General features: G+C 41.6%; 1 protein-coding gene across 1 annotated transcript in view; it reads right to left on the bottom strand.

Annotated features, from left to right (window-relative positions):
- Nucleotides 1–6,260, bottom strand: part of CDC20B (cell division cycle 20B) — a 44,277-nt gene extending 38,017 nt beyond the window's left edge. Inside the window, exons 1-2 of the mRNA XM_032336236.1 lie at nucleotides 5,588–6,260; nucleotides 5,260–5,322 (exon numbers count right to left, since the gene is read on the bottom strand). Of these exons, the coding sequence (XP_032192127.1) occupies nucleotides 5,260–5,322; nucleotides 5,588–5,650 (126 nt within the window). The 5' untranslated portion in view covers nucleotides 5,651–6,260. The remainder of the gene's footprint in view (nucleotides 1–5,259; nucleotides 5,323–5,587) is intronic.
- Between the last annotated feature and the right edge of the window lie 7,243 nt (nucleotides 6,261–13,503).

The following is a 13,503-nucleotide window of genomic DNA, read 5'->3' as shown; positions in this document are numbered from 1 at the left end:
TATCTACTATAGTCAGTGCTTGATTCTCTCCCCTTGTCCTTTGGGTATGCAGAGAAGGCAGGTGGGGATTTGAAAGTGTGTCAAGTGGGTGTCCATTCAAGGTTCCGTAACGATGAGTCTGTCTGTGCTAAAAGAGGGTGTGGAGCTATTTGCTGATGTCCTGCTACCCATAACTCCAATGTCTTATGTGAATTCCACCAGGTACACACATACAGAGGGAAAAAATGTAGCTTTCTTGAACTGAGCAGATCTTCCCTGTCTTGGCATCAAAAAGCCCGAGACACAGACTCCTATCTAAATTGAGGAGTATAACAGAAAACAGCTGGCATCCCATCAAAGGGTATTCAGTGGCCATTATGACAAAGGGACAAAATCAAATGCATTTAATTGTGATAATGCATAGGCTTGAAGTTTGGCTTATTGGGAAGGTGGGAAGGAGTACTTCATTCTAACTCCCAGTCTTCATCTCATGGCACATATAGCCATGGTGTTGGAGACTGGAGTAAATATGAATTTTCCTGAGATGTATCCTGAAAGTCAGACTTCATTTTTTAAAATACTTACTAATTAATATCCATAGTATGTACAGAGGTAGCTATATACAGTTCCTAGTAATTATGGAATAGATAGCATATACCCAGTGGCTGATAACCATCACATCTCTGGAAGAGGGGTCCCAATTTGCAGCACTTGCCAGTTTCCATGGTTTAAATGCTCCCACGTGGCCAACTTCCATCTACCAATGGCTTAACTAGCATGCCAAATTTCTGAAAATTTAACAATCATTTCTCACAACCCACTATCAGTGGGCTCTAGGACACCAAAATTCTTAAAAATCAGACTTGTTAGGTTATCATAAGGGTCTCCTAAGAGATGTATCTAGAGCAAAAACTTATTATATATTATTTATTTTTATTATGTACAATTTATGTAGGCTATATGAATATGTGGAAATACAGTTACTGAAATATGAAAAGCTTTTAACAATATGCTAATGACAGTAAAATCTAATGACTTCACTGGATCTTCTTTAGGTAACCTCAAGTAGGAAAATACTACAGTAAAAAAAAAATGTAGACAAGGCCTCAGAAGGAAAAAAAAAAACCTGTTTTTTTGTGTGTTTCAACACGTTTACTGTTTCAGAAGACTACCTTGAACAAGGTAAAAAGTCTTGAGTGATCCCTATACAAAATATTATGTCCTTTGTGGTGTTCCTTTGAAAGAAAAATGGTATATTTAGGTGGAGACAATATGTGGACACTATGTCCGTGTTTATTCCTTACCTGGATTTCATCTTTCCCACAGAATAATAAAATTCTAATAACTGTCATGCCTAGAAACTAACACCCCATACTGTTCCCCACTCTTCTCTTCCTCCCCTTTGCTGAACTGCTAACACTTGGGGGGAATGAAGAGCAGCTTTGATGTCCCAAGTATGGATCCCTCTCTTTCCCTCGTATTCCTCTTCTTTTGAATTTACATAGTCATTCTCCTCCTTACCCACGGATCTCCTTAATTTCTCTTTATTGTGTTCCAGTCTTTCCCTTCTTTCTTATCATCTCAATAATATGGAATGGAATGTATTGATTATTGAGTATGAATGTTGGCATTTTATGTCTTGTTCTTTAGTTAAAAAAAATTAAAACACAAAGGCCAAGCCTTCTTAATTTAGTAGGTTTTATTTTTATCAACAGGTCAAAGACTTTCCATAAAAAAGAACACACTGAAATTTAACCTTTTAAGAAAAAAGAAAATGAAAATAATATTTATGTAGAAAGGATCCTTTAAAAATGCTGAAACTAAAATGATAATGGGCAACAATGAAAAGAGAATAGATGTGAAAGTAGCAAAATGCATAAAGAATCCAATTATAGGCATCTATCTCCCATGATTTACATGTTTAAACTTAAAATAAGAATTAAAATTGTAATTATAATCCAGTAGAGTAGATTGTAATATAGGTCTTTTTTTTAAATATTTTATTTATTTATTTGACAGAGATCACAAGTAGGCTGAGAGACAGGCAGAGAGAGAGGAGGAAGCAGGCTCCCCGCTGAGCAGAGAGCCAGATGCGGGGCTTGATCCCAGGACCCTGGGATCATGACCTGAGCTGAAAGTAGAGGCTTTAGCCCACTGAGCCACCCAGGCGCCCCTGTAATATATTTCTTACATCTCACTTAGAATATGACTAATTGACCAGACCACCTAAGTCAGTTCCATGAACTTGCTGCATATGTCCACATGAGAACACATATGTCACTGTATGTCTGGGACCCAGCACATACTTGACATTGTTGCATGAGCCAGTTGCATGGGCCCCCAAAGGAATCAGAAAATATTTTAAAGCATATTATACAGTCAATTCTTCCCTCTTCACAAGCTAAATTTCATGTACTACTCCAAATATTTTATGAGTCTGTGACTTCACAGAAGATGAATAACTGAAGCAAATCCTACAACTATTAAACTCCATCCCCACCCCAAAACTTCCAATTTTCTTGGTACTTCAAGTGAAAATGTTGGAGTTGACTGACTCATCTTGAAAGTTACCCCAATTCTCCATTCAGCTGGTATATACACATGGTTTTAAAAACCTGCTCTGAGGTCGTATTAAGAAACTGATTATCGGGGCGCCTGCGTGCCTCAGTGTGTTAAAGCCTCTGCCTTCGGCTCGGGTCACGATTCCAGGGTCGCGGGATCGAGCCCGCATCCAGCTCTCTGCTCAGTGGGGAGCCTGCTTCCTCCTCTCTCTCTCTCTCTGCCTGCCTCTCTGCCTACTTGTGATCTCTATCTGTTAAATAAACAAAATCTTTAAAAAGAAAAAAAAAAAAAAAGAAAGAAACCGATTATTTAGAGAGAATACTAAAGATTCAGTAGAAAACTTGGGAAAACATTTTAGGCTTTCCATTTCAAATTGTCATTGTATTCTAAATCTTATATTAAAAATATATACACCACATCACAAGTACTTTCATACTGTGTACCCAGACCTCCAAAAATATTACCTGGGAAATTTTTTTTAAAGATTTTTATTTATTTAGTTGAGAGAGAGACAGTGAGAGAGAGCATGAGAAGTGAGAAGGTCAGAGGGAGAAGCAGACTCCCCATGGAGCTGGGAGCCTGATGCGGGACTCGATCCCGGGACTCCGGGACCGTGACCTGAGCCGAAGGCAGTTGCCCAACCAACTGAGCCACCCAGGAGCCCCTTACCTGGGAAATTTTTAAAGAATTAATTGTATTGATTTCTTCATTATTTATAAAGCTTTCTACTGTATTATTATTGAGTAACGGAATAGCAATTATGAGTATTATGGTAACTAGTGTCCTGGTTCATAGCAAAAAGTATACACATACACGCATACACATACACTAATTACAGAATTAATTATATGCTGATGTCCATTGTATATGCAATAAGAGAGCAGTTGCATGTTAGCTGATGCCATTCATATATTCAACCAGCTAACAATACACTGCCAACCCATCACACACAGGTAACTAGTACAGCTTGTTAACGAGAAGAATTTATCCAGAAGCAAGTGGCAGGGTAGTTGTGGCTGCCGTACTGACCCAAAGCAGCCAGCTAACAACACACTGCCTACCTGACTCAGGTCACTCCTGCTTGTCATAGCCCATGACATCACTGAAGCTAATTTGCAACGTGAAACACTGGCACAATGGTAATCTTAAGAGTCCCATAAAAGAAAATTTATAAACAAAACTTGTTCCTCCAAAACCGTTATAAAATATAAAAACATTATTTTTAAATCATAAAAACTTAAAAAGGAAAACTCTCAGAATACTTGCATTTAGTTATTCTCAAGTAAATGCCTGGATATCAAACTATGGTACATGTGAAATAACCAAGTTATACTTAACTGTAGCTTTTCCAATTATTTCTATTTACCGACCTAAAGACCACTTGTCTGTATTAGGCAGCAAAATATTTAGGAGTCCTGGCAATACATAAGCTGGGCAAAAAACAAAACTGCAGCTATTTTGGAGGGGGGAAAAATCAATATTAAAGTATTTAGGGAATGTAAGGACTTAAAACTGTCGTTCATCGTCTCCCACTATAAATAACATTAGTCATTGCATTCTTTTTTTTTTTTAAAGATTTTATTTATTTATTTGACAGACAGAGATCACAAGTAGGCAGAGAGGCAGGCAGAGAGAGAGGAAGGGAAGCAGGCCCCTGCTGAGCAGAGAGCCCGATGCGGGACTTGATCCCAGGACCCTGAGATCATGACCTGAGCCGAAGGCAGTGGCTTAACCCACTGAGCCACCCAGGTGCCCATAGTCATTGCATTCTTAAAGAGCCATTTTGTGTTTGATTTATTGTAACACCACTGAAATACTGAAAATTTTAAATTATAAGAAAAATCTGTTAAAAAGGTTGATGGGTTTGAAACTAGAATCTATGAGGAAAGTCTAAAGGAATAAGAACAATTTGGGGTAGAGAGAAGGCAAGGTGAATGGTGATAGTGAGAGATTTAAAGCATATGGGGGGGTGCCTGGGTGGCTCAGTGGGTTAAAGCCTCTGCCTTCGGCTCAGGTCATGATCCCAAGGCCCTGGGATCGAGCCCCACATCCGGCTCTCTGCTCAGAGGGGAGCCTGTTCCCCCCCCCCCACCTGCCTCTCTGCCTACTTGTGATCTGTCAAATAAATAAAATATTTTTTAAAAATAAAGCATATGAGGGCTGTTTATGTGGGGAAAAGAAGAAAAACTCACATGGACTTGTTTTATTTTTACGCTGCTTACAAGAGAAGTTACAGGGCCTTTGACGTCAGACTTTCAAGGAGAAAAAGTACTATATTGGATCAACTTTAAATTGCTAAGGGAAGGACAGACCATCAATTAGGCCACTTCTCCGGTTATCCACAAGATGGCACCATTTCCCCTTTTTTGGGAGGCAAGCTTACCTGCAACAATGGCAAGCGCAACAAGCAACTGTTAAAATTAACAGCCAGCTAGCAATGCACTGCCTACCTGATACATTCATGCTTTCCTGTTGAGGCAAAAACTAGAAAGCACCAGCGGTATACAAATGATTACCACTTCCAGGGATCTTCAACATCTTACAGAAATAGGGGGCAGGGGAGTGTATAATTAGACTCTGTAGTTAGTGATATCTTAGGAGATTGATTTTTTAAAATTTTCATATCTTCAGACCACTTCCAACAAATATCTTCTTTAGGAAAAGTTATTTTGTTCAAGATCAGAATTAAAAGAACTAGAGCAAGCCCTAGATACTCACCTTGGAAGAACGTGGATTTCTCTTCTGCTTCAGGTCTTTGGCAAACACCCGCATGACATTCTCCTTCGAAAATACAGACAACATATAGAGAGAAAAATTATTTTTAAAAATCATAATGCTAGGCGTGGGATGTTTATACATCCTCAGCTTGTCCGGCTGCATTTACTTTTTTCTTTAGCAAGCAAGCACCTCCGGTATACAACTAAACTACAGATCGCAAAATGCAAGATCAGGATTTAGAGTTTTATGCTACATCTTGGTCCTAAATAGGTATTATAAACAGTGCCTTCGACGAGAAGTCCCTGGGAAATAAAAAGACATCACTCACCCACAGCATCTCTTCTTCTGTCCGGACCCTCCGCGGGGCGGTGCGCTCCAGTTTCCACTCCATCTCCGCAGAACTTCCCCCTACCTAGAGTTTGGCTTCCCCCGCCGGATCGGCTCTGGTTTCCCCCCCAGCTCTAAGTCGGTCTTGACGCCTAATCGTCAAACATCTAGAGTCTCACCACCCCCTCCTCCCCCCAGGGACCATCATTTTTCACCCTTAATTTTCATTTCCCCCATTCCTCCCACTGCTCCTAGACGGCATTCCCCAGAGTACCGTTTAAAAAGCCGGCTGGGCGGTAGCCGGAGCGGGAATCCCCCCCGTCCCGCTTCTCATTGGCCAGCGCTGCGGTGACGTAAAAATGCGGAAGGGATTCCCCCAGCGCGCTGCGTTGCCCGCCTCCACCTCCCGGCTGGCCGCCCTGCGCCGCCGCCGCCTGCTCTTTGTCCGCAGACGCGCGCACAGAAGCGCCAAGCTTTGCCGCGAGCCGTGGCGGGCCTGATCTGGGCCAGGCGCCCAGGGCCGTCACACCAGCAGGAGAGGAGAGGGTTGGCGGGCGAAGAAGCGGGTTCTGTGAGTTCACGTTCTTTCCATTTTCAAGGTGGGGGGAGAAAAAGGTTCGTTATAACGGGGCCTCCTCTGCATTGGTAATAATATTCACCGTTTGTGTAAACCACTGATCAAAAAAAAAAAAAAAAAAACTGAAAAAAAAAAAAAACACTGACGTGTTCCCCCAACGTGTTTATCAGCTCTCGCTCCATTTTTCAAATAGGCAGGAAAACGTGGCAAGATTTCTGTGCTCATGAGAAAGGGGAGCCATCACATTGATTCAGTAAGGTCTCTGCTGTTGCCATTTGGAAGGGGCCAGGTTCTCTCACTTGTGCTTCTCAGCTCTCTTCCCTAACGAGGTTGGTGAGCGAGATGAAGGCATAGGTGAAGGCTGGCGACAAGGAGCACCTCAGGAGGATTGCAGAGCCAGCAGGAAAGCTGAGCAGACTGGGGGCTAAATCAGGAAGGAGAGGATGATTTGGGGGGTTTAGGGAGGGGTTTCGAGGGAAATGACAAGGAGCCAGATGGGCTGTGCAGCCTCAGCAGCCCCACCTAAGCTGCCAAGGGAAGCTGGCTGTGCCATATGGCAGGAGGGGAAACTGGGGAACCTCTGACAGACTGGCACCCAGCTTCTCCCTTCCAGTAACCTCCTCCCTACCTTCTCCCATTTGACACTGGATTCCTTTCCCTTTAATGCAACCTGTGGGTTTGGGCATTTTCCTGGAAAGGATTCAAAGACATCAGATACTCAAAAGGGTCAATGATTTAAAAATAAATAAATTCACTCTCTTGTTTCCTTCTTACGGAAAGCAAGGAAAATTGACATCAAGGCTGAGACCCAATCTTGAACCAGTTTTCCGTCTGCAATGATAAAGGTTAGGGAAAGTGCTGCACAGGGTAACAATCAGATGAGATTTATCAAAATGCTTGGTAGTCAAATAACCCATGGACTGAAAGATCTGTAAGTTCACCCACAAGAATTTTACCTTTCTTATAGTCTATTCAACTTCCAGTAAATCCTTTCAGCAAACATTGAGGCTAAATAAAGTGAAATATTGGCTGAGAGTCAAATGTATTGTTAATTTAAAGAACAGTTTTGCAAATGCCAGCTAAAATTAGCAGCATATTGGAAATAATATGGGAGACTTTTTGTTCTACTTCTAAGTATCATTTTACGTGTACCACTTATGAGAATGGGCATAAACACAGGAGTAATAAAAGCCAATTTATGATCTTGTAAACCCAGGTAAACTGTGATTTTAGAATCCATCTCCTTACAAGTACTAAAAATAGTGAAATACTCTTTTAAAATTCACTTTAGGGGCACCTGGGTGGCTCAGTGGGTTAAGCCTCTGTCTTCAGCTCAGGTCATGATCCCAGGGTCCTGGGATCGAGCCCCGCATCGCGCTTTCTGCTCTGCAGGGAGCCTGCTTCCTCCTCTCTCTGCCTGCCTCTCTGCCTACTTGTGATCTCTGTCTGTCAAATAAATAAATAAAATCTTTAAAAAAAATAATAAAATAAAATAAAATTCACTTTATCTGTAATGCAATTTATAAATTCCATTTAGCTACTAGTTCCACAACATATCACACAGCCTCCAAATGCTTTTTCCCCCTAGGTTAAAACAGAAAAGTAAAAGCCAAGTATTTTCCTTTAAGAAGTTATTGTGCATTTAAATATTCATATTAAAATTTAACAGGAGTGATGGAAATAGAAAAATCACCATTGGCACAGTACTAACTGTGGCGGTTGAGAACCATGAATAGTAAAGCTGGTGTACATATGATGAGGGGGTTGCCTCCTGTGATCCAATTCGAAAAGGAAAATTACAACTTTTCATTGGACAAATCTGGCAGCCTCCACCTCAACCAAGTAATAAGTTAACCTCACCATTAATGACACATTGACATCTTGTGCCTCCTGATAGGACACATTGGGAAGGGCACAACATAACTTCTGTGACATCCTTGCCAAATTAATTAACTAAACAATAACATGCATTTAACAATGAGAAAATGCTAAACAAACCAAATGAAAGAATATTCACAAAATAAATGGCCAGTAGTACTCTTCAAAAGTGTCATCATGAAAAAGAAAAACAGAAATTATTACAGATCAGAAGTATCTATCTAAACATGACACATGCACTGTAAGATCCTGGACTGAAGCCTGGACCAAAGTGGGGAAACAGGCATTTGTTGGATGATTGCAGAAATTTGAGTAACATTTGTAGATTAGTTAACATAGGAGTAGTAATGCTTATTTCATACTTATAATCATTGTGCTCTAGTTGTATTAAATGTTCATATCAGGAAGCTGTGTGAAGGACATGAAGGAATTATTTGTACCATTTTGGTAACATTTTTCTAAGTCAAATTATGTCAAAGTAAAACTTAGGAATGAGAAGCAATATGTGGTCATATGAATAGAAATGATAGAATGAATAGAAATTAGTACAGCGTAAGTTTTTAGGAGAAAATAGAAATATCCTGTAAACATTTTATCTTAATTTTTATCAAATACAGTTTAGGAGTAATGCCTAATTCATCGGTTTATGTGTCTGTAATGTACCATCTTCAAGACGTTTGCTCTTTGTGAGTGCGTTTTGCAGATCTGTGATAAGAACAGGGCTGTCAAGAAGATTCCTCTGCGAAGGCCAAGGTCAATTCAAAGGATTTGGAATAAGAAGTTGAGGAGGAAAAGAGATGAAGCAGGGAGAAGGGAGAAGAGGCCAACGTGAAAACACTTTTCTTGACTGCTATCTTGCGGGTGCTTTGAGAGTCTGAGCAGTTCCCTACCGATGGGAAGCAAGAAGATATCCAAAGCTTCCCAAATGCAGATATTTTTTCAATTACATGATCACATTTTCCAAATAATAATGTTACATATCTCAAAAATACACAATGTACAAAGTCAGCTCCCTTCATCCACCCTCCCAGCTTACTCCTTTCCCCCAGAGCTGCTATCAGACCATTTCCAATGCATTTACATACAGAAATGTATGTAAATGAGATTTGGGCGCTGTGAACCTTCCAACGTAAATGCGATCTCACTACACTTAATCGTTTTGCAACTTGCTTTTTCTGCTTCACCGCATTCAGTTGCAAACCGGAGAGCTTCCCCATCCCCAACTCCAACTGTCGGTTTTCACACCCCCTAGCATCGCCGCTTCTCCGGGTGGGCTCGCGCCCCCACCTGGCGCGCTCCAGCCCGCCCCCGACTCGCGCCCCACCTCCCGCGCGGGCCAGACCCGCTCCGGCGCCCGCCTACTGGACAAAAGGGACCGTTGCTGGGCTCTGCAACCGCCCCTGGGGCACGTGCCTGCCAGGCAGGACTTGGGGGAGAGCGCCACTCCTGGCGGGATCAATACATCTCCAGTCACGTGGGACAGGGGGAAGACCGGGTGCCGTGGGAGAGTCGGGACGTTGGCCATGAAGTTTGGGGAAAGGAAGGGAAGGAGAGCATCGTGTTCTGGACTGATAATCTGTCTGAGCATGTCTCCCCACCTCCACCACTCCCATATATATAGCTCAAAATACCGCTTGGGAAGGAAGGAATGACTCCCTTATAAAACCAGCAGGGCTCGAAAGACAACTTGTGAAGGTTCTAGTGAGTAAAAGCCTCAATCAGAAGAATAAATACCACCTCACCTCTGGTTACATTGACTTATTACTTTAGGTACATGCATATTTTTCCGTTACTACCTCGTTTCTAAATACAGGGTCTGTCCTTTAAAATGTGTATCTTTAAAATATATTCCTCCATCTATTTTTACCTAAGGTGAAGGGTAACATTTGCCCAGCTTAAAGCATGAAATCAGAAGATCACTTCACCTCCAACTGCCTAACTGCTTTAATGCATTTCCCCCTTCTGTTGCTGCTTAGGGTAGCTCTTGCATAGGCTGCTAAGGTATTTACCTCCACAATTTTATGGGATGAAAGGAAAATATCAACCTGATTTCAGTACAAATCTGTATAAAACCAGGGATGAAGTCAAGCATATGAACATGGTGCCGCCTCAAGAAATAAAGGCTCATGAATGCGTGCAAATCCTTTTACTAGATCTCTTACCAGCACTTGAAGCACAACATAATCCAAAACAGAATTGAGACTTTCCTTATTCCTCTTCTCCCCAAACCATGTTCCCCCCTTCAACCAGCCTGTTCCCAATATCCCCCACCCTCCCGGTGGAACAGAATTAAAGTCAGCCTTCTTTAACACTTCCCCTCCCCATAAGCCCAAACCCAGATATCAAAGGCAGTCATTTTCACCTCAGCACTGATTGCATCTGCCTCTTCTTGATCTATTACAGTAACCTAATCGATAATTCCATATCAACTGAGTCCATTCCTTTAACATGTTTATTTGCACAGTGCAAGTTCCATGCACCCTGTAAAGCAGTGAAAATCCAGTGATAAAGCTGTAAAAAGCTATTACGCATTATCTTTAGCTAATTGCATTTCTGCCCTGCTCAAATCCCTGCAAGAATCTTTCCTACACAGAATTCAGTCCCAAACCTTCTAGGTCACATACAAGCCCTCTTCAGTTTAACTTCAGCCTTTCTTGCATCACCTGCCACAATACCAGTATCTTCTTCTGCCAGTATCTTCTGTTCCCCACAGTGTAGATGAAGGCTAGCACTCTCCTGCTTTCAGGCTAACTCGCTTTTTATTGTTTGCTTTTAAGGAATCTCTACACCCAGTAAGGGTCTCATGCTAAAACAACTGAGCCCCTAAGTCATCGTCCCTGCTCCCAGGCTACCTTACTCTTGAGGACTTTTTTTTCCTATCTTCTAACAATCTTATCCTTGAAATTTCAGTTCCTTGTTCCAAAACCCTTCTCAAATGTCCTGAATTCTTGTTTTTTCTCTCCCTTGTGTTCCCATAGCATTTTGTTTGTATCTTTACTCAGCTGAATTCCAGCTTATATATTTGTGTGCAGTATATTGGAAGCTCCAGGAATACAAGGATCTTGTCTTTTTCATCTCTGTGTCCTCCAGAGAATGTCTCAGTGCTTTACGCATAGTTAAGCTTTATACATAGTTCATATTCAATGTCTGTTTGCTGAATTGATTTGTAGATGAGATTAGGCCCTTCCCCCCCAATCATGGAATGAGGATTATAGAGTCCGAAAATAAAGGCCTTAATGTGGCTATGCTTAGAAGGTGATAAACCCAAGTGTAAGAAAATTATGAGTAAAAGGGTGAAGTGGAAAGTGAAGGTGCATGGAGTAAGGTAGATCTGAGTCTTCCGAGGCCTGCCACTTGCTAATTGTGTGCCTTGAAGCGTGTTAGTTCATCCCTTTAAGTCTCAGGCTCCTTTCTGTAAAGTATGGTAATTAGTATCCTCTATACTGATTCATGATGAGGATCAAGAGAGATAATATAAGACGCCTGAAAGTATAAAATCTTTCCTTTGAGATGAGGTAATAACACTTAGATGGCTAATTTAAAAGAGTATTCAGATAATAAATATGTCTCTATAAAGCACTTGTCCAGAGGCTTTTATCCTTAGGTCCAGGGCCTACACACAGTAGGTGTCTGACACCTAGCAGGTGGTCAAGAAATATAAGTGAACAAATTCTAAACTCCAATCCCATTCTCTAAATAGTAATACACTAAATCAAGGGGCATCCATATGTCCACTCTAGTTTGAGGGTTATGTCACTAGAGAATATATATTTAAATGTGTTCCAATTTTGTGCTCACCAAGCAACAACTTTTTTTTTTTTTGAAGATTTTATTTATTTGTCAGAGAGAAAGCTCACCAGGAGGCAGAGAGAGGCAGGCAGAGGCAGAGAGAAAAGCAGGCTCCCTGTTGAGCCCAATACAGGACTCAATCCCAGGACTCAATCCCAGGACCCTGAGATCATGGCCTGAGCTGAAGGCAGTGGCTTAACCCACTGAGCCACTCGGGCGTCGCAAGCAACCAACTTCTTGATTCATGACTTAAGCTTAAGTCCAGAAAGTCTTACCCCTGAAATGAAAATGATCTTACTCTGGACAGTTACATATCTACAATTGTAAGTGAATGGAATTCTTGTTTATCCCCCTAGATGTGAGCTTGTACGTCAGTACCACATAATCGCTATGACTTGCGGGTGATTCTGGAGATGTGGAATGGAACTGGAGAGGTGAACAAAGAGCTGTGGAATTCCACTCTGCCACTTACCCTGTGATTTTGGTCAGGTTACTCCTTACCATAAAAAGTCTGACTGCAAAATGAGGAGAGAGTAGCCTGAGGGAATGCTAACATATTTCTCTCCTCTGTATCATAAAGTTCACAAATTACCCACCAAAGTGACCTCCACTTTGTACCCCCCCAACTGGGAAACTCTGCCTGAAATCAGAGCCATTCACTCTTTCACTGTCTGATCACAGCCATCCTGAAGCCCCCGGAAACCATTCCCACCTGTACATGAGAAGTTAACTTTCTAGAGATTAACATGAAGGAAGCAGAATACCACCAACAGCAGTTTGGAGCCTTAAGCCCTAAAACCAGGGCTTCTTTTTATAAAGCCAAAGAGTAAAGTGTTGTGGAGGGGGCAGTTTAGATAAACCTATGCAAAAAGTTGACTAATTTAAAAATCAGGGGGCGCCTGGGTGGCTCAGTCGGTTAAGCGTTTGCCTTCGGCTCAGGCCCTGCATGGGGCTCCCTGCTCAGCAAGAAGCCTATTTCTCCCTCCCTCTTTCCACCTGTTCCTGCTATCTCTCTCTCTCTCGCTTACTCTCAAATTTTTAAAAATCTTTTTTAAAAATCAGTACTTGTTCCTTCTTACCTCTCAAGATTGCTTGTTCTTATACCTTCTTTTTTCAAACTTTCCAGGGGCCGCTGGTAATTTAGATACAACCTTTTAGGTCTAGAGTTTGATTTTATCCTATTTACCATCTAGGAAGTTAGTTAGCCTCTTGCTGGTTCATAGATGCTGGTAGAAGACACAAGACTGCTGGGTCAGAGAAAAAGGACTTTATTACTCACAACGTGGCAAACAGCAAGAGCATCATATTTACATCAATTCGTCATGCCTCCAAATCCCAGAGGGGCAATGCAGAGGGCCCATTTGGATGGCTGGCCCCACCATGAATTGCGTAAGAGGAGAGGAACGCTTAGCTTGGGGAATCCACTGCTTTTATAGAAAGCAGAAGCAAGCCTGTCCTTTTTTCCCAGAAGGACAGGTTAGCTCATCCCTCAAATCTGCTTGTGCAAATCAGTTCTGATAGACTAGCTAAAAAGTCGTCCAGACTTTGGATCCTTAGTATATTTAACAAACATGCAGGAATATGGGAGACCCATCTTAGAGTTTCTGCTCCTAATCCAATTTGATTTTTTTTTGTTAATTTTATAAAGTCTTTAAAGTCAGAATGACACAAAA

Source organism: Mustela erminea, chromosome 3, assembly GCF_009829155.1.
Source record: "Mustela erminea isolate mMusErm1 chromosome 3, mMusErm1.Pri, whole genome shotgun sequence".
Classification (NCBI taxonomy): Eukaryota; Metazoa; Chordata; class Mammalia; order Carnivora; family Mustelidae; genus Mustela; species Mustela erminea.
This window is presented reverse-complemented; position numbering and strand designations above follow the sequence as displayed.